This window comes from Aotus nancymaae, unplaced genomic scaffold (assembly GCF_030222135.1).
Source record: "Aotus nancymaae isolate 86718 unplaced genomic scaffold, 86718_ANA_hifiasm-v0.15.2.pri h1tg000103l, whole genome shotgun sequence".
In the NCBI taxonomy this organism is placed as follows: domain Eukaryota; kingdom Metazoa; phylum Chordata; class Mammalia; order Primates; family Aotidae; genus Aotus; species Aotus nancymaae.
The window spans coordinates 5,616,035-5,638,005 of record NW_026988518.1 but is presented as its reverse complement, the minus strand read 5'-3'; the positions used below and the strand labels follow the sequence as shown (position 1 = coordinate 5,638,005).

The 21,971-nt window shown below is 43.6% G+C and overlaps 1 protein-coding gene across 3 annotated transcripts; it reads right to left on the bottom strand.

Moving 5' to 3' along the window:
• Positions 1–9,972: 9,972 nt before the first annotated feature.
• Positions 9,973–21,657, bottom strand: F3 (coagulation factor III, tissue factor). 3 transcript variants are annotated; one of them, XM_012458491.2, is made up of 6 exons: positions 21,558–21,657; positions 20,303–20,414; positions 16,108–16,307; positions 13,371–13,549; positions 12,602–12,761; positions 9,973–10,923 (listed from the first exon to the last, which is right to left on the bottom strand). In XM_012458491.2, the coding sequence occupies exons 1-6, from the start codon at positions 21,655–21,657 to the stop codon at positions 10,787–10,789; spliced, it is 888 nt and encodes a 295-aa protein (XP_012313914.2). In that variant the 3' UTR covers positions 9,973–10,786. The 3 variants fall into 3 exon arrangements, with proteins under 3 accessions (XP_012313914.2, XP_012313915.2, XP_064226299.1); XM_012458492.3 differs by lacking the exon at positions 21,558–21,657 and adding an exon at positions 20,790–21,171; XM_064370229.1 differs by lacking the exon at positions 12,602–12,761.
• Positions 21,658–21,971: the final 314 nt, after the last annotated feature.

Genomic DNA, 21,971 nt, shown 5'->3' with positions numbered 1-21,971 from the left:
TTTAAAATCCTAAGTTGTGCTGAGAAGCAGAATGAATTTTCTTCTAACAGATGAGCTTTGGCATTGCTGGCTGCAGGAAGCTGTCTACGTTTTTAAACCTACATTAGTGATGTTTCCTTTGTGAAGAATTGAAATGTTCTAACCATTTCTATATACATAACATATGCACGTCACTTTAAGAAAGTATCAAAAAAACTGCAAAACAGTCCCCTCCAAACCTTAGGAGCAACCATTTTAAACTCTTCTTGTTGGTGTAATTGCATCTCATTTTTTTAAACAATATGCCTTCATAGTTATTTCTCGATTTATCAATTTTAGACATTCCCTACCACCTTTGTTTCTGCCATATCCCCTCATGTAGCTAAATTCCTTTTTAAATTTGTAAACATTTTGTTGCAGTATAGGTACAAAAACATTGATAAATTTAAGCTCAGTGAATTTTTAAGAAAGCATACACACTCATAACCACACCCACACAGCAGATGAAATACAACATTGTTACAGCACTAAAGGCTCCTTGTTCTCTTCCATCTATTGGCTCCTGACTTCTGTCACATAAATTGGTTTTGCCTGGTTTTGGACTTTATTAGATACCCTTTTATATATGGCTTCTTTCCCTCAGTATTGTGAGGCTGATTGATCCATGGTAAGTGTGACAATAATTCCTTCACTTTTATTCCTGTGTGTAATGGTTAATTACAAACCATCCCTGACTTAACAGAGTTCAGCTTATTAGTTTTCAGCTTTATGATGGATTTATCTGGATGTTAAATGCATTTTTAACTTAACGTATTTTTGACTTACTGTGAGTTTATTGTGATGTAGCTCCATTATAAGACCGGCATCATCTGTATATGAATAGACTATTTATTCCTCTTCCCATTGATGGGTATTGGGTGTTTTCTGTTTGGAGCTGTTAGGAATACTTCCTAGAAATACTCTTATGCATGTCTTTGGGTGCATGTGTGTGCATTTCTGGAATGGAATGTGTTCAGTTTTTACACTGCCACATAAGCGTGTAAGAATTCTCGTCTCCCTAGTCCTTGCCAGTACTTGGTATTCCAGTGTTTGTATCTTCAGCCATCGTGGTGGTTTCATTTGTATTTCCCTGATGACTAATGAGGTTAAACTCATTTAATGTTTACTGGCTGTCTAGACGTCCTCTTTCTTCAGGTGCCTATTTAGTCTCTGGGCCCAGTTTTAAACAATGTGCCATTATTTCAGATATGGTATATTCTGGATATGAATCTTTTATTAGATAAATATTCTAATATCAGAAAAACTAGACTAAGTCAGTGAGCATTTCTAGAAATAGGGACATTACATGGTAAAGGTCAGTCAGTCAGTAATATAACAATTCTTCATTTGTATGTACCAAATAGCATGGGCTCAAACATAGAAACTGACAGGAATAAGGGAAAGTAGACATCCACAATTTTTAGAGTGATACTTACAGACCATCCCTGACTTAACAGAGGGTTCAGCGTACAAGTTTAATTCCTTGATGTTTAATTTCTTTGAAATTTCTGTTAACTCAGGTAAAGCTCCTTTTGCTATTTCTCAGAGCTCTAGGATCTGAAAATGCTTTTCAAAAGTAACAGTTATTCTAAATAAAAATAGCTATAGCCAATACTTTGAAAGCTATCTCTCTTTTTTAAAAAGATAATTAGTGCAACTCTAATTAGCCAGTCAGTTTGCCAAGTGACTGACTGGAATGCTCGAGGCAATACACAACTCCAAACTTTGTCAAACACACATTTATTTTTGGCATTATCTATGACCAAGATAATGTTTTAATGATGCTGGCATGCCCTCTTCCTGAAACACTTTGTACTTCCCCCACCCTGCCTGGTTAGCTCTGTGCCCTTCAGCTGAGATTGCAGGTAACCTTTCCAGGTCCAAGTTAGGTAGCTCTATGTAAGTTCCTCAGAGCGCCCTACTTGCCCATCATAACATTTATGTTCTATTGTAATTGTTTGACATTTCATTCTATAAATACATAAGCTGGAATTATATCTTTCATATTTTAATCAAATCTATAGTGTTTGGCATGTAGTGGGTGCTTAGTGTTAGAATAAATTACTGAGCAAATGAGTGAATTCAAAGGCATAAGCATGGTTATTGCCAATGAAATGACAACCAAGAAAAGGGGCCTCAATGGGTGGACAACCATTTCGTACAATATTAAGAGTTAGAGCGCATTAAGGAAGTGGGAAGAATGCAGTGGGAATCCAGGAGAGGAAAGCTCCCTGGTGAGATCCAGGAAACACTACAGTTTTAAAGGCTGAGTTGGTAGAAGCAAGGGGCATGATCAGTGGGATTAAGGCAGGAAAGCTTTTGGTGTTTAGGAAACTGTGGATTAAGACAGAAGTCCTCAAATTATTGTCTTTGAAAAATGTGTAATATTTTCAATATGATCATGACTGATTTTTCTTATGGCTTGGATTCATAACTTGCTGATATTCAAGTTTAATACATGGCATCTTATTAAGACTGTGCAGTTCTATCCATTGATGAGGTGTCTGTCTCTTTTTTCCATCCCACCTCCCCTACCCTCTTGGTGAAGGAAGGCATAGAGAGCAGCTTCTCAGACTTCAGCGTACATACAAAGTACCTAGAAAATGCAGATTATGATTCATTAGGTCTGGGATTTGAGATTGGGCCCAAGAATCTCCATTTCTAACTAGCTTTCAAGTGGCGCTAAAGCTGTTATCCCAGACCACACTTGAAGTAGCAGAATCTGGGGTGGGAGCTCTGACTATGAACTAGAGAGACCATCACAGGTAGAGTTGCAGAAACCTGGAGAATATTCTCTGGTTTCATTTATTTAGGCTTCCCTTTCATGTTCCTTCATTAATCACTTACAGGTATTTTGGATTTTATTTACAATTCCTTTAGTTGTTTTCTAATCCAGTCTGAACATTTCAGTCAAGTTACTTATCTTTCTCAGGAACTCAAGATGGCGCCACAATCTTAGTTGTAAACAACGCTTCCCGTCCCAAATGCAATTAACATACGCAAGGGAAAAAGCATTTTCTCCCACTCTGTCTGTTACATCTCTTATTCTCTGGCCTGAAATATACTTGGAGAAGACAAATTACTTTGCAAATGGAGCATAGTTTTTTTGTTGGTTTTTGAAAACCAGGCTGGGTAAAGATTGTCACGTCAAAATTGTTTTTCTTACAACTCCTTTAGGTCCCTATTTTTAGTTTATTAAATTGTGTATATTCAAGATGAATTTCAGTTTCTCAGTTTCAAAATACCTGGCTTTTAAAAAAGATTTTTATTTCACCCAGAAATACAGTGATTTTAAAGTATTAATTATTGGTGCTTTGATGTATAATCACAGGATTTAAGCGAAAAGGGGCTGAAGATCGTAGACCAATGAGTTCACCTGACAAAAAATAGGTCTCCCATTTTTGCTTAAGCTGTCTTGAGTTTCTGTTCCTTGCAACTGGAAAAATCCTAACAGACTCATATATAACAAACTTTCACAGGGAGTGCGCAGTCTGCAAATGGAGAATCTTGTCTATGGTCTACGTATTCTTAATCTGTTTTGGCTTCAGAGCAGGTTGCATTCTGATTTCTCCAAGGTCTGGGAAGTGCCATTTAGGTCTGTGGCTACTTCCAGCCTCTCTTTGCAGTAAATAGTAAATACATGTTGCTGATTGCAGTCATTAACAGATCAAGCTGGTTCTCAAAATGGGAAGTGGGCATTAGAATCACTTGAAGGGCTTCTTGTTAAAACCTAGATTGCTAATTCAGTAAGTCCCTGGTTAAGGTCAAGAATTTGCATTGCTACCAAGTTCTCAGGTGACTTAAATGCCGCTGGTCTTCAAACTATACTTTGAGAACCATTGGATTAAACGAACAGTGGAATAAAGCAATGGTTTGGATGCATTCAAGAAAATGAACAAAATTTCTTCAGAGACTCAGATATGCATACAAGATTTAATCTTTGCCACCATGCAGACAGCTTTTCTTTAAAAGGAAATAGTATGGCTTAACTGTTTATAAGGAACAAAAGAATATTAAAAATATGGATAATTGGGCCCCCAGGCATGGAGCAAAGTGTAGCAGGATGAGCAGGGATGTCAGGCACGGGGGTCTGCTACGGAGCGGCAGAACAGCATGTGGCTGGATTTGGGAGAAAAAAGACTCCTCCACCTTCGCACCAAATCCCCTCACAATAGCTGATAAGTAACATTCTACCTTTACTCTCTCATTTTTTTTTTTTCATTTTACAAGTATGACTCTGTTGGGAGGAGGTCTTGACGTGTGTGTGATGTTGTTTACTGAGAGGCGATGGCAGAGAACACCGAGCCATCCCCAGGCAGGAAACTGCTAGAATAAGCAAGCAGTATGTACCGGTCATGGACTAGTTAAACCAGCTCCCAAAACACAGGATATTTGACCTTGTCCCCATTGCTGACTCGCAAGTGTTCTTCAGCTTATTTCTATCTTAGCAGTGAACAGGCGCTATCTGCCTGTTTAGTGTATCTTTATTCTGTGAAGAAACACCGAGAACCCGCTTATTAAAAATAGTCACTTGTTCACAGAGAATAAATACGTGGGTCAGAGTCTGCCCTGGGCTGGCAGCTGGGAAATGCTGTCAGTCCCCTGACGGTCCCACTCTGATCCCACTTTTGCACTCTGTCTTTGTTTCTGTTTCTTAATTCCTTCAGCACCGCCTGGGTCGGGGTCTCTACGACTCAGCTGGTCTCAGCAACTCTTGGTAAAATATTATGAGTCACTGATACTTTCATGTGAATGATTTTTGAATTCTTTCATCAGTTGGAATGATGAAATGGTGTCCTTTGAAATATCCATCTATGCTTTTTTCCCAGGTCTGTCTTTTGACCCTTGACCCTTTCCCCCATTTAGGCAGCTCAGCAGTTCTGTGATCACTGTCTCTGGAAGGGATATGGCAGCTAAGAGCAGAGAAAAGTGGAGTCTCTGCTGGTTCCAGACAGTGTGAACAGCAGGACTAGTGCATAGACCACAGATTTGAAAGAAGATGGCAACAAGACAGAGGCTTCCCAACCCCAGGCTGCCACTCTCAGACTTGAAAAGGACTTCCCATGCTGGAGGGAGAGGTTAGCGGGGACGTGGAGGGATCTAGAGGGCAGTTGCAGTGGTCGTGGGATGTGCACTTGAACACAACTCCAGCAGAAAGGTAGGTGACCCAGAGGGAGTCACCAAATTGCTTTGAGTGGTTTCCATCTTCTGGTGGAAAGGAAGCCTAAATAAAAAACCAAGTGTTAGAGAAACGAAGAAAATTATTGCTGTTGTGTCCATGGACTCTGTACTTCTATTTGGACCACTGTGGGGACCTTGTGTATGGGAAGTCATGAAGTCTGCCGGCTGTGGAGTAGGGAGTTGCACTAAATGGTGAAGGGCTGGACAGGAAGCTCCTGGCGCATGCACTGGCCTGCGCTGAGCAGCCTTTTAGTCCTCATGCTCCCATTGGGTGCTCTGCTTTGGAAGCCGGCGGGACTGTAGAAGGAAGGATCATTTCTTCCTTCACAGCCACCTCTTCTTTGAAGCCTTTGTAGATCCCCACATAAGAATATGGTCATTTCCTCCTTGGACTCACAGAGAGAGAGAGAGAGAGAGAGAGAGAGCTGGTGAAGAAGAGCTGGTGGAAGATTGCTCTGCATCCAGTGTGGGGCCTGGGGTTCCTATTGGTCAGCAGAATGAGAAATGAGGTAGAAAACCTAGTTACAGAGTCAGGGAGAGCCAGGGCAAGCTAGAATCTGGGAGCATCCCTGCATTTGTCTCTCGCCACCTCTAACCATGATGACCAAATGGCTGCTGCTTCACTTCTCCTGTCCAAATCTTGTGAAAATTTATCTTTTGGTTAACTATAATCTAGAACCATACAGGGACGAGGACTCTGGGAAACGTAGTTCCAGATTAGCCAAATTGACACATTACAAAACTGCTCATAGAACCCTATGGGCATAGAGAGTTGACAGCAATACCCTGTAAAACATAATTTATTATTTTTAAACAGATTACGCAGGTGGGTGCGGGGAAAATAGTAGGGGAATAACTGTGGGAACAGGAGGCCAGCCAGGAGGCTATTGCAGTCATCCAGTGGGACACGAGAGTGGCTTGAAGTAGAGGGAGAGCAGAGGAGGTGACCTTTGGAATTGGAGTGTGTTTTAAAGGTAGAGATAGCAGGCTTTGCTGACAGATTGAGCAGGAGAAGAAAGAGAAGTCAATGACAAACACCAAGAGTTCTGGCCTCAGAAAATGGTGGCTGCTTCTTAAAATGGGAAAGACTTGGGGAGAAATAGGTTTTTGGGTTGGGAGAAATGAAAGATTCTCTTTGCATGTATTACGATTAAGATGCCTGCTAGATACCCAGGTAGAGAGGTTGTGTAAGTATTTGGATCAACAGTGCAGCTCTGGAGTTCAGAAAAGAGCTTGGGGGCTGTGAGAGGTATTCGGGAATCATCAGCATCTGGGTACTATGGGCATCTGGCATGATAGAGCTTGATAATAGAGTCATGGACTTGAATACATTACCTAGAGAGTGATTATTGATAAAGAATGAAAGAACTAATGAGAACTAATTGTCTTAGTTCAAGCACTAAGATAATCCAGTATTTAGAAGTTGGAAAGAAGATGGTGTCCAAGAAGGAGTAGGAAGTTGAGGAGAAAATCCAGATGAGGGATTCCAGGGGTCAAAGGAAGTTTGTTTTTTATAAGATAGAAAATAATACAGGATGTTTATCTTCTGCTAGGAATGATCAAATAATACAGGAGAAATTTAAACAGCTGGAACGAAGGGATAATTTTAGGGGGCAGTCATTAAGTAATTGAAAAGGCATGAAAATGAATGTGATTTTACACTGTAAGTTCACATTCTAGGCGCCTTCTCGGTGTGTTTATACTCCACGGTCAATGCTTATACAGCATATTAGGGTGCTTTTGACTACAAGGGACAGAAAACCTAACTCAGCTTACTTAAACAATTAGATAATGTCCAGTGAAAAGTCCATGGGTTGGGACTTTGAGCAAGGCTTGATCTAGCAGCTTGGTGCTGTCACCAAAGACTTCACTTCTGTTTTCTTTTTTTTTTATTTTAAGCAGCCATCTATAACATGTCTCAAAGAGCGATTACAAACACATGCGAAACAAATGTGAAATTCAAAGGTCTCGCCAAAGAAATGAAAAGCAAAGCCTTCCTTCTTACCGTTGCTCTGCACCGTTCTCCAGTATGTTAACTCCATGTGAAGCTGTCTCCCTTTGTGGTCTCAAGACCGCTGCCAGCAGCTCTTGGGCTATGTCTGTGCATTATGTTCCATCAAGAAAGAGCATCCTGCCATTCCCAGAAAAAGCCTTGAGATGCACTCTTCTTAGGCCTGGTTAGGTCACATGCCTACCCCTAAACCAATTTTTGCAGCCATGAAGGAGGAATATGCTGACTGGCAAAGCTGGAATCACCTAGATCGCAGCTGAAAAGCAAGCGCTGTGGGAAAGGAGAAGCATAAGCATTCATTCTAAGCATCTGAATGACAGTCAGGTGATATTTCAACAGTAATAAGCCTTCCAGGCAACTACTGGAGGAAAATCACACAATTAAATACACATGTCCTAGAACAGCTAAAAAGAGCATCTGGGAATGAGTTTGTTCACCATTTGATAAATACAGATAATTGTTTAAGGGGCAGTTCCTTAGATTATAAGCCATAAGCTGTAACTAAGCTAAAATGTCTTTGAATTTCATGAGTATTTGTTTCTTATATGTAAGCCAAATTCAGTTAATAATTTAAGATTGGAAAAATATCTTTAGAATGCATGAAAGGGCTGGGCACGGTGGCTCACACCTGTAATCTCAGCACTTTGGGAGGCCGAGGTGGGTGAATCACTTGAAGTCAGGAATTCGAGAACAGCTTGGCAAACACGGCAAAACCCTGTCTCTACTGAAAATATAAAAATTAGCCGGACATGGTAGCTCACACTTGTAATCCCAGCTACTCGTGAGGCTGAGGCATGAAAATTGCTTGAACCTGGGAAGCAGGTCTTGCAGTGAGCCGAGATCTCACCACTGCACTCCAGCCTGGTGACAGAGCCAGACTCTGTCCAAAAAACAAAACAAAACAACAAAAACTAAAACTAAACAAAGAATGCATGACAGTTTGGTTTACTAACAATTAGCTCTATGGGGTACATTACTGGTCAAGTAACGAAATACAATTTGGTCCACTAGGGGGCAGCAGTTTCCGGATAGCAGCCAACAGTCTGTAGTATGGTTTCTGCTCCACTGTCAATCACTGTGCTGATTTTTAGTAGCGGAGGTGAGGTCTCAGCAATTAGGAGGGATGTGGCAAAGTAGGGAGTGGTTAACATTTGCTGTGTGGAAGCTCTCTGATTACTGCAGTTCAGCCTCATTATGGTCTTTAATGAATCCCTTCCTTGTGATCAACCAGATTCCTCGTTAGTACCCAGGCCTGTTTTCAGTCTGTCAGTATTTTCCTTGGTGGAGTAATTCAAATTCCTTAGATAATGAGGTCAAGAAATTACATAATGCTATAATTAATCCTGGCACGAAAATTTCTGGACAGGCACCCTCTCCTGTAGCTTGTTCTGCCTCCTCATGTAATTCACTAAGCTCTTTGTCCCAGGTAGCCCCACGTGAGCAGGAATTCAAGATAATGGCTGACGCACCCTTCCTTGAGGACGCGCCCCCAGGCCAGTTTCTCTTTTGTTGACTCTGCTGCAAATGTATCCCTTTTCTCTGGTACAACAAAACACTACAACGGTGCAAGATTCAGCCTCTCCAGCATCAACACAAAAACAAACAAAAAACCAACCACTGGTCTGTTTTCCATAATGTCTCCAAAATGGCTATCATTTTTGTGAGGACGTCCAAGGTTTGTTTCAGGCATTCTTCCTTAGGATGTGGTGTTATATAAAACAGTTCATGTTTGGAATTTTACTGACAATGTTAAAGTCCTTTGATGCAAAGGAACAAAATAGACTTGAAATTTATTAACAGCTGGATAGTGAGCTGAGGCCACTCATCTGAATGCTTGCTCAATTTCTTTGTAGGACCACCTCTGGGTAGGTGTGCCAGCCACCTGGATGTTTTTCCTAGATGGTAAGTGCCCCCTTCCACCGTGGGAAGCAAAAGCAGTTTTGCGGCCCCGTAGGTGCCAAGAACCTCATTTTCATCTCTAGTTAGAATCCTTTTTTTACTACAGTTGAGAGAATAAGACTGTTTTGCATCGAATGGAGAACTACATTCTAGAGATAATAAAGTCAACTCCCCTCAGCCATGACTGAGTCCACTGTGCACAGTCACCCTGAAGAGGTATAAACCATGCACTAGACCCAGTCCCTGCCCTCCAAAAGCTCAGTCTAGCTTGCTTTTAATTGACTCTAGAGATCCACTTATATCTCTCCCTATCTTATATTGTTCTTTTACCTGATTTTCTTTCAATACGATCATCCCAAGAATATTTGTTTTCTCATCTCCAAGTAGTCAAACTACTGCCAATGGGAAGAAAGCTCTCGAAGACTGAAGTAGAGTGCCCTCTTTTTCCTTCGCTGTAAGATGACATCCCTATCCCGTCATGTGCCTTGTGGTGACTCTAGTAGGCAGAGTATCGTCAGGCTTGGTCACTTGCTTGGGGCAGTAGCATGTGAACAGAAGTGACAGTGGGCCCATACAGAGCAGAAGTGTAGGAGATGGGCTTAAAGCCTGAAGCTGCGGTCGCCTGTTTGTACCAGTTTTTTGTTTTCCGCTCTGCCTTCATCTAATTAAGGACTTCTCCACTGGTTTGCATGCTAGAATAAGAACTGAGAAGAGGTGCAGTCAACCTACAGTCACCAGAATGTATTGTAAGTGAAAAAGATGTGTTGTTCAAAGCCACTGACAATTTTACAGTCATTTGTTACTGTAGTCGAGCTAATACAAACACCAAATCATACATAAATCATAAATGAAAGGCAGAATAGTACAACAGTAACAATTCCATCACCTTTATTTATATAAAAGTATATTAAATAAATTATCTCAATATATACAAATAGAACAATATTACCTACATAAATAGAAAATCCCCACATAGAAAATATTTTTTAAAAATTATATATACAATGTCAACCATAGAAGCTTTAAGTACCTTAAATCATAAACTCTGTAGTTTGTACAGTAGTCTTATGAAAATATAGTTAGCTCTCAAAGGTTTAATACCACTTAAGTCAGTTAAAGTGCAGACTGGAAAGCATATTAGGGAGGCGCCCAAAATACCGATGTCTCCCATACGTTAACACATTCAATTTCCAGATGTACTCCTGAAAAAAGAGGAACCTAAACACCATATTACAGACACACATACGTTAGAAAAGTCCCAGAAATTCACCCAATTTCCATTTTACTTTCCTACATGATTTGAAGTCAGCCTCTCAAAAGCTTTTCAAAAAGTCCGCGCAGGATTTTTTAAGGCATTTGGTCATTCGTTTCTGCTTGGATGACATGGTTTCTCCTTGAGTGCGGAATATATAATCTAAAGTACATGTGCAAAAGGTGCCATAGTGTTGAAAATTAAAACTTGGAATTGGTTGTAGTACCGTTTGTTACATTTCAAAGTGACTAATGCTGATGGCAAAACCAGAATGCTAATGGTAATAACAGGTCGTATCAAGAGCTCTTTTTGAATCCCAGGGTCTTCCTGCTCTGAAATACTCATTTGTGTTTCCATGTATTCTATTTTCTTAAAAGTTCTCGCAGTGCAATATAGCCTTCGCAGTGGCACCAACGCTGCTTCCTTTATGCGACATTCAGCGGCGAGTTCTCCTTCCAGCCCCGCCCCACTCTTGCCTTTCTGCACTTGTGTAGAGATACAGCCAGGATGATGACAAGGATGAGGACCACAAATACCACAGCTCCAATGATAAAGAACATTTCTGAAAAATAAAAGGCATCCAGTCAACTTGGAGAGCTCAAATCCCATTGATCGGTAGGCAAAACTGAGGACGTAGCCCCAAATTACACCATCCTATTTTTGTGCAATTTGAAATTTCTTTCTTCCACTCTTTCTACCACACTTAGATTAGGAAAGAATTTGTTAAACCCTGAATGTTTCAGAGTCATTGGCAATGGCTAATCACATTTAATGGGTATTTAACAAACTGAATAACGCGCAGTCCAGAAAAGATATGTAGTTGGAGGTAAGAACAACGCTGGGAAGAAGTGCCTAAAAATGATGCTGAGATTGACGGCCATGATTATAGTAGAAGATGAACCCTGAGTACGAAATGGGAGAGCCAAAGTGCTACCAGGATTCAGGTGAAGAAGAAATAGCAACTAGTTGGTGCAGCAGGAAGGCTTCCTGGTGGGAGTGGCATTTGACATGCCTCTCCAAGGATGCATTTTAGCAAACAGAGAAGGGCCAGGGAAGCAGAGAAGTGTGTGCACAAAAGGAGAGGCAGTGGAATGAGAGCTGGGCTTTCGGATGATGACGGAAGGCTGTGGGTAGGATGGCTGAGAGGGGTGCAGGACCAGAGGTAAAGAGAAACCTCTCCTGTCAGTGGCAATAAAGAGGAGAGAATAGTTTATTTAAAGTGTTTTAAAATGTTCAAATCTCATCTTCACGTGGAGCTAAGCCATCATTTCTTTTTTTTTGAGATGGAGTCTCGCTCTGTCGCCCAGGCTGGAGTCCAGTGGTGCGATCTCAGCTCACTGCAGCCTCCGCATCCCAGATTCAAGCAATTCCCCTGTCTCAACTTCCCGAGTAGCTGGGACTACACACACATACAACCATGTCCAGCTACTTTTTGTATTTTTAGTAGAGATGTGGTTTTACCATGTTGCCCAGGCTGGTCCTGAACTCCTGACCTCAGGTGATTTGCCCGCTTGGGCCTCCCAAAGTGCTGGGACTACAGGTGTGAACCACCACACCGGCACAAGCCATCATTTATATCCCCTGACTCTTCTTCACTGAAAGTATTCAGAATACTTTCCCTGTAAGGCATGGAGTGACACGCACAGGCTTGCAGCCTCATGCATGAGTCTAAATGCCCACAGCACTTCTGGTTAGGGACTGTTCCTTACACAATGTGTCTGAGCTCCCCACGTATGCACATGCATGTACACACGTGTCGACCATATACACACAGGCATGCACGTGGGGATACATGATATACTCAATCCCTTCCCTTGACAGATTAGACTCCATAGCCTCTGTGGTGACAGCCCACAGCGGGTACTCACAAATGTCTACTGGGTCCTGCTGTAGCTGGCCCAGAAGCCACCCCCAGAATTAGAATTTAAGCCTGAAAGTATGCGCAGGGAAATCTGTGACTTGATGCCAAATCCTAAACATAGTTTGTGGATCCAGTGCTCAACAGGGGGCTTAGCAGCACACGGTAGGTGCTGCAGAAAACACTTGCTAATACGAGGACACAAACAACACAGAAACATTGCTAAATGTCCAAAATCTTAACAGTACCAAAGGCAAAAGCAAAACCAAACCGTCCCAGCCCTGAGGGTGGAGCTACCCCGCCCCCCGCCGCCCCCCCCCCCCGCCCCCCTGCTCCCCAGGGCACACACACTCCCAGGTGAATGGCCGGCCGAGCCACTCACCTCTGAAATCCCCTTTCTCACGGCTGGTACACTCGACGGTGCTCTCTACACTCTTCTGGTTAACTTTTCGGGATGGAATCACTGCTTGGACATTGAAACAGTAGCTTTCTCCTTTATCCACATCAATTGAAAACTCATTAGTGTTTGTTTTGGCTGTTTTCTGTAAAAAGATAGAGTTCTTAATTCATCTGGGCTCAGGGTGAACTCTTTCCCCTTTACTAAGTCACTGCAGAGTAAAAACCTAGGTTCTAAGCAAAGCCTACACAAACATAGCTGACACGTGAAGGATTAGAAGTGACTTCGCTAATCAGTTTCCCCTGATCGCTGCTAAAAATGCCTTTTCCGAGACTGAAAAGATTCAATTTAGGCATACTGAACCCTATTTAGCCCCTTTAGAAGATATTTACAGTAAAAGAAAAAGGAAGGAAGTATTACGCATTGAACCAAAACCAAAATTATTGTCCCTGGGATCCCAATAGAGGGAGGAATGTGAGCATGGCAGGACCTTTGGAGAAGATCTGATCCAGCCCGTTGGCTGAGGAACCTGGGTTTCCGAGGGGGCCCTACCCAGAGTCACATGCAGTGCAGAGTCACAGGTAGGACCAGGGCCTATCTTCCACCCCTCCCCACAGCGGGCGACCCCCGCCTCCACTCCACCACCTTCTCAACAACCTGTTCTGCTATTTTTTAATTGGGGAAGATATGGGCTGTAAAACCCAAGTATCCACAGTTTAAAACAGGTCATAAAAACAAATTTAAAAATGCTTACCTTTCCCGTACTTGAAGCTCTCCAGTAATAAAGTGTATAAATTAAGTCCTTGCCAAAAATATCCCGGAGGCTTAGGAATGTGTCGTTTATTCTGACTAAAGTCCGCGCATCCTGCACTGTCACATTCAGTTTTGTCTGGACTTGTTCAAAACTCTTAATTGTGGGCTGTCCGAGGTTTGCTGGAACAAAGGAAATGAGCTCGGTTGGAACCAAGGAATTCTGTACAAAGTTAAATCCTGTTTCATTATCACAATTGACAACTTAATTATCTCTCACATAAAACATCCGCATAGAACCAGCTCCCTGAGAAAAGCAGGTGTGGCGGCCCAGAGCCGAACCCTAAGACGTTCTGTGGCAGTGCTGCCCAAAAGGAAGACAGCGGAGCCTCAGATGTCGTTTTAAATTTTCTGGTAGTCACATTAGAAAAAGCAAAAAGGAACAGGTGAAATGAATTTTAATACATTTTATTTAACTAAAGACAGTTGACTCCTGAATAACACGGGTTTGAACTCTGTGGATCCACTTATATGCAAATTTTTTTGGATAAAAGTTACACCAAGTATGCCTGCCTGCCTCTACCTCCTCCACCTCTTCCACCTCCTCCTTCTGAGCCTACTCAATAGGAAGATGATGAGGATGAAAACCTTTATGATGATCCACTTCCACTTAATTAATAATAAATACATTTTCTCTTCCTTATAATTTTCTTTTTTTTTTTTGAGACAGAGTGTCACTCTGTCACCCAGGCTGGAGTGCAGTGGGACAATCTTGGCTCACTGCAACCTCCACCACCTGGGTTGAAATGATTCTCCTGCCTTAGCCTCTCAAGTAGCTGGGATTACAGGCACCCACCACTACACGCCCGAGTAATTTTTGTATTTTTAGTAGAGATGGAGTTTCACCATGTTGGCCAGGCTGGTCTTGAACTTCTGACCTCAAGTGATCCACCCACCTTAGCATCCCAAAGTGCTGGGATTATAGGCGTGAGCCACCATGCCCCGCCTCTCTTCCTTATAATTATCCTAATAATATTTTCTTTCCTCTAGCTTACTTTATTGTAAGAATGCAGTATATAATACATGTAACATACAAAATGTGTGTTAATCGACTGTTTATCTTATTGGTGAGGCTCCAGTCAACAGTCAACTAATAGGTAGGCTATTCGCAGTTAAGTTTTTGGGGAGTTGAAAGTTATACTCGGATTTTGACTGCACAGGGAGTCAGTGACTCTCAGCCATGCAATATTTGAGTCAACTGCATATATCTGAAATATAATCATTTTAACATGTAATCAATATAAAAAAATTTCTACACTTTTTGAGTTCCAGTGTGTACTTTAAACTTACAGCATTAGTCATATGTCAAGTGGTCAACAGCCACATGTGGAAGTGGCCACTATATTGAACAGGGTCGTAGCATAAACTGTATTTCAGGTTCAAAAACATGTAGGGCTGTGAAAAAGCCCAGAAAATGTCCTTGGTACCTTGAAAAGCCAGATTTAACTACTGGGTCTCTGCAATGGCTCAATTATCCCACGTGCTTTGCTTAAATGACAGTGAACGGACATCGATGCACAGGCCAAATACACGCGGCACATATAAAATGTTTCCTGTCTTGCACCAAGGAAGGATTTGAAGTAACTTACAAAAAACCTCAAGAACTATTAATATAAAAGAGAATCACAAGGATGCCATGAACTAGGGGGGAGATGAATGTCAACCATGCCGTAGTCACCAAGGGGTTGCTGACACAGCTGCGTTCTTGACTGGGGCCACAGCAGACACAGGCAGAAGCACTCTGGGGGTCTGGGGGGCTCTGGGAAGGCAGCCACGTTCACCTGGGGTCACGCCCCCGACTTCGTACATAGCAGAGGAGGATGGTTGGTGAGTTGTCCGTCCACCCCCTCTCCTCACCATTCCTACCTTTAGAAACTGTTCTCTCGCTGGGCCGGCTGGGGGTAAACACAGAAAACCCACTAACAGAACACCTGCATTCTAGCCAGCTGACCTTCCAAGAGAAGCTAATCTCACTGCACTCAACGTGCTGCAGGCGTTCACGTAAAATGCCCAGCTCAGAGCCACAGTCCTGGCAGAAGAATTTAACAGGAATTATCTGCAGTTTCTTACGGGCTCCTGGGGTCAGCTCATGGAGGCAAAGGCTGAGGAGGAACGTATTCCACCTTTCCAAAACCAGAACGAGGGCCACAGGCAGATGGCTGGGCAGGTGCTGGCGCATCATGGAACTCGAATCATGGCCAACTGCTTGGAAACGGTCAGCACGATGAGGTGATTATGGGCTCAGAGGGAAACCATGGACTTTCTCCATCGATTTGGGAAAAGTCCTCAACTGGGATTTTTGGTCTGATAATGGGACAGAAAAATCAGGACATACGACACATATAGGGAAAAGCTGAAAGCCCAGCCTCGGTGGATGTCCAGCCTTACCTCTTCCCTGCCCTGCCCTCTCCCAGCACACATTCAGCTGCTCACTGAGGACAGTAATAAGGTCTGAGGACAGACCAGGAAAGCAAGTCACTTGATGACACTGTCATCAGCTCCGAAGTTCACATTCTGTGACTCTCCGACCACATCTGGAATGTGTGAAGAGGGCTGTGGTACTTACCAGTTTCCGAGAAGAATAAATATTTTTTATTTAGTAGCCCCTAAAGGCACAGGATCACAAGAATATTCGGATGTTTACAACAAGAATAAAAGGTATTACAGCCCAAGCCACTTACTATCCAGGTAAGGTGTGAACTCTGGGGAGTTCACAAACAGAGGCTCCCCAGCAGAACCGGCGCTACCCACGTCCCCTGCCGGGTAGGAGAGGACCCGCGCCAAGTACTTCTGGTTCACGTCCTTCACTATCTCGTCTGTGAGGTCACACTCTGTGTCTGTTATGTGAAAGCATTTGTTTTTCCAGTCTCCTGACTTAGTGCTAAAGAAAGAAAAGAAGAAAGAAAAATAAGTGGAATGTTACAATTTACACCCAACACAACAGGCTGCTTCCTGGCTGTGCTGTTCTGTGCTAACCTCGGGACTCTACAATCAACCCTAATGATGCAGTTACTGTGCGGAGCACTTTGCTTTTTGTAAAACATTGTTTTGTAGAGATGGGGTCTTGCTATGCTGCCCAGGCTGGTCTCAAACTCCTGGCCTCAAGTGATCCTCCTGCTTCGGCCTCCCAAAGTGCTGAAATTCCAGGTGTGAGCCATCATATCTGGCAACACTGAGCACTTCGGATGCATGTTGAGTCCTCATAGGGGACGGCTCTGTAACTTGCCCTGTTTTTACAGATAAGGTAACCAAGACAAAGTGAGACTGGGTGACTAGCTCAAAATCACACAGCTGGATTTTGAACCAGACAGCTATTTGACTCCTGGGTCTGTACTCCCAACCATTTTGTTAAATATCTTTCTTAGAATGTAGACACTCTGTCATGGTTCCAGGGGAGAAAGAACAGTTTTCCATCAAGATGAAGCAACTAAGACAAAGTGAGATTGTTTACTATAGTCTACTTATTACATCATATAATATTGTTTGTTATGTCATGTTCGGTATTCTATGCAGCATAGTCTATATAGTGAACCTACATAATAACATGTTATACGTATATTCTCTCATGACCACTATTAATGCTATTATTAATCATCCATTGACTCCTCTATACGCCAGGTACTCGACTGGACCCTTTACGCATGTTACTTCATTTGAAGTAATCCTTCCAAGAAGGTACTGGAAGGTACATGGATGAGGAAATAATCCTCATCCATGAGGATACTGAAGCTCACAGACACTAAGCAACTTGCACGAGGTCACATACCTGAGTGGCTGGGTCTGTTTGCCCATTACACTGCATGCCTCCCTGCTTTTGCAAGGTGTGAATCCATCTGAACAGAATAACAATACAGATACTATCTGTCTAACAAAGTCTGAGACTAAAAAGCTAAAGACAGATCGTTCTTTTGTGAGACATCATTGAAGGGAAAAGGATTCAAAGAACTTCTACTGAAAAGGAAATTCTTCTTCTAAATGACCAAAATAATAAATAGGTTAAGTGTCACCGCAATTTGATTCACACATTTCTGCCCCATGGAAAATGACGGTCATGCTGCTCCTCCCTTTGGCATCACTGACTGCCAGAGTCAGACCCAACGTTCAAGGCCGGTTCCAACTCCACCTGCTCCAGGAATCTTCAGATCTCCCGGCTGAGCATCCACCTCTCCCTCCCCTGTCCCCAGCATGAGTTTCTGCATGATGCTTTTCATATGAACACAGTCTGCCTGGTATGAGGGGTGCACGCCCTTGTGCACCCCATCAAGCAGCAGGGCTGGAGGGTCTCGCTGACTATGCCATCGTTTGCACTTACGTCATCTCAGGGAAAACCAGGCACCGTATGGAGTCCATTGTCTAAATTCACACATAAAAGCCATAAATATATTTTCTTTCAAAATCTGAACTAAGGAACCAGGCCAAAATGGATATGGGTAAGAATATCCTTTATCTTAAAGTGCATAAACTAAGATTAATATTGAAATATTTTTGGTTTCTATTTATTTAACTTTATGTGATAAAAGTAGAGAGGCTATTTTGGTCCAGAATGACCAAAATGTGTTTTATTATATTATTTCCATTTCAAAAAGCAAAAGCAAATGAGACTATGCTGTTTTCTTTTTATCACTATAGCAAATAGCTGTTCAGATAACGTGAGAAAGTCTCCCACGGCTTTCTATGTATCACAGAGACACATATTCGGTTCCTCCCAGCGACCACATACTCTACAGCAAAGTTTAGCACAAGGTTATATACAGTATCGTGGTAACTAGGAAAACTGTGTAAACAGGTAAGGAAGGGACAATTCTGTAGAAAATCCCTCTGAACGTCATTAAGAGCATTAACACTTTAAAAGCCTCCAGCGTTCCTCCAGACGTCGCAAACCCTCTGATTTGACAATTTTGAGTTAACTAAAGAATTCCGACAGAAGACAGTCACTAATCTGGTTGCAGGTTGTTTTCCAGAAGCTCCATAAATTCAGCTTTAGAGTTCAGAACATTTCCACGGAATAAATATTACAGGTGATGGCTTGTGCTAAGGCTTAAGCCACGAACATTTCCCAACCACCATGGAAAACTGCTAGCAAAGGTGAAAAATGCACTTGGAGCTCCAAGGAGGGGCTTCTGCACCGGAACAATGTCCTGCAGCTGGAACCAGGCTGCAGCAGTGAGAGCAGTGGGGAGAGAGGAGGGGCAGCTGCTTCCAATGCTAACTGTAGGGAAGGAAAACAAGCAGGGAGGAGATGCAGTGGGCACGGCTTTCCTTCTTCCTCCCTGCTTTGGGGCCTCCCGTCAGCTGTGGCAGAGCCACCTGAGGGGTGGTGTGTGGGTACAGGGGAGTCCTTGGTTCCAGACCTGGCATGGGCACTCGCCATCAGTGCAGTCATGAATAAATCCCTCACTTCCCAGAGCAAGTTTCCTCATCTGTAAAATGACTGCTCTGGTCCTTTTTAACCAGGAATCTCATTTATTCCTGGGGTGGGCAGGAGAAGTGTGCAGATCTCAGGCAGAGGCTGATGAAAAAGCTCCCAGGCCCTCCAGCAAGAGACTCTCTAGTCCACAGGACCACCCTGAGTTGGCCAGCATCCCCTAAGCTGTAGCCCTGCGCTCTGATGTTTGCAGATCAGGAGCTGTGCCCATTAAAAAAAAACAAAGCAGTCTTATAAATATTAGACTGACTATATTTAGGAGGTAAGCATTCCTCCCAAAATCTAATTTTTATCATCTAGAAGGAAAGTGTTTACTAAGGTAAACTTCAGGCCTGTATCAGAGAAATTACTTACTAATTCTGAATTGGTGAAATCTGAATTGACAAGTTTGACCATAATTGTAATCATTATTTCAGGTTATGAAATCCCTTCATCTTTCTCTCTCCCCCTTTCTGTACACATCCACACATGCATGCATGTATGCACGCAAATTCTCCCTTCTGGCTTGGCAACTGTTGTCATGAAGTTCATTTTGAAAAATAAGAACATTCACTTAAAAGATCCATCGCATACCTAGAAGTTGCATTCCTAATGCTGTAAAGGGCTTGGCACAAGCTAAAACAAAACAAAACCGCAAAATACCTTTAATTTTAGCTGGTGCTACTTTTGTACCTTTATATAATTAGCATTAAAATAATTTCCACAGCAGCTATTCTCTATTTCATAAGATCTCTGCCAAGCCTCCTAGAACATTTCGAAAACCAAAAACTTGCCAAGAATATGGTGAGAACCATCAAAAAAGATACAACCTTTAGATTGAATATGCTGAATTATCAGCTCCTGGGGACAGCTGCCAATCAGAGTTGAGGCACCAGGAAGCAGAGCCACCCCAGATCAGGAGGGTGCAGACAGCAGAGTATTTCTGCTCTGCCGGGCTCAGTGAGTCACGCATTTGGCCTCCTCCATTGAGATCGTGTATGCTGCCAAATTTTGATTCACAGAGTCCAAAGATGAATGAATCAAACACTGCTTAAGGAAAATGTATACATTGGAATTCCTCCCCACCTCTTCCCTAAGGTGTTAGACATGGCTCACAGTCTAGACAGTAACAGAAAAAGACATCTGTGTTGAGATGAGATTTAACTAATCTAGCATGACCCGAAGCACACTTCAGTGTCTACTCAAGAAGGTACACCTCGCCACAGTTTATACTCCACTTAGGAATCTTCCCATCATTTCCAAAAACAATTAAAATGTCCACTCAGTTTAAGGTCTGGAAATGTTGCAGGCTTGACAGAGTATGACACCAGCCAGCAAACTGCCATGAATCCCTTCTTCTCTGTCATCTGTTAAATAATTTCATCCAGTAATCAGCTTTAAAGACATTCGTGTTCAGCATAGGAGAGTAGAACCATCAAAAACTTAATTTTCTTTTTTTGTGCCTAGCTTACCTTATCTGAACAGTGTAGACATGATTGATGGGTTTGGGTTGCCACTCCAAAATTGTCTTGAAATTAGTTGATTTCCAAGTTAAATTATATGCTGCCACAGTATCTGTAGTGCCTTTAAACAACAGTGAAACAGCTATTATTACATGCACTTCTCAGCACACGACTGTGTTGATGTATAAAACACCTTCCCACCTGACATCACTAAAAACCTCACTTTTTATTTTTCAACCACAAAAGCTTCATTAGTGAATTATCAGAGAAAAAGAATCTTGAAAATTTTCTAGATCCAGAATTTCTTCATGACAAGATTCACCTTGTGAATCCCAGGACACCGGCAAGTATCTTGACATTTTCGTTTGAAATTATTCATGGGGAAAGCCCTGTCTATAACTTGACCATGAAGAGCCCAGAGCCATCAACGTGCCAGTCCAGGACTCAGCTCAGGAAGTCAGGTTCAACCCGCCAGGAAGGGTCTTCAATAAGTTACGGAAAAAAAGGCGAATCCCACACGTGTGACAAGAGTTAGGACTGCATACAAATGAAAAAAAGCCAAACTTCACTTTTTCCATTTTTATCTGAAATGTCTCTATACTGAACTTCCACAGAGACCCATGTTGACGCGTGGCCTGGCACGCCGCCGGAGGTACTGGGTCAGGACAATGTATTATGAAGGTCTGCTTTGTCAGTACGAAGCAGGTCGCAGTTCCTACGCAGTCCCGAAAGCCGCATAGAAATATGGGGCATGGACAAAGTTGTACCTGCTCCAATCCAAGCAGCAACCCAGCCCTTTCGGATTGCCTCTACTCAAATCTAGAACAAAAGTGGTCAGGAACAGACCAGGGTCGCTCTTTATTAAGGGAAGATGCACATATAATCAAAGATAATATCCAAACCTCTGCACGCCAAGGCGTGCACGCCAACACGCCGCATCACACCGAAGGTAGCAACTCACTGGGAAGCCCTTTTCCCCAGTGTTAACGCGGGAGCCAAATGTCCGCTTATGCAACAACAGGCAAACCTCTCTAGCAGAAGGGGCAGCGGGGTCTGGGGCGCCAAGTCCCTCCCAGCAACTCTCCCCGGCGCCCGCGGGACTGGGTTCATTCAAGCCCGGCTGGGGGAGCGCAGCCGAGTCCCGTAGGCGCGGGGAGCAACATGGGCGCCCCGGGAAACCAGGGCGAGCCCGCTGCCGACCAGGACTGTCGCCTCCCTCCCGCGAGCGGCGCGCCCCGGGTTTCCAGGGGCGAGTGCCACTCACCTGTAGCGCCGGCCACCTGGGCGAAGACCCAGCCGAGCAGGAGCGTCCGAGCGACCGCGGTCTCGGGGCGCGGGACCGGGGGCCAGGCAGGGGTCGCCATGTCCACGAGCTGGCGGCGAGATGGAGCGGGTTTCGTGGCGCCCCGGAGGCTGGGGAGGTTGGCTGCAGGCGCCCTGGACCGGCCAGAGGGAGTGCGAGGGGGCGCGGGGAGCCCGGAGTCTGGGGGAGCCGGTGCCCCGCGCGCTATAAAGGGGCGGCCGCGCGGTCTCCCGCGCCTCTGCCGGCCCCCGCCCCCGCCGCTCCTCCGGTCTCCCCGCCCCCGGCCCGGGTTAGCCGGCGTCGCGGTGGGCGGCCCCCGGCGAGTCCACACCCCTGCCCCGCCTCCTCCCGGTAGGAAACTCCGGGACCCTGCAA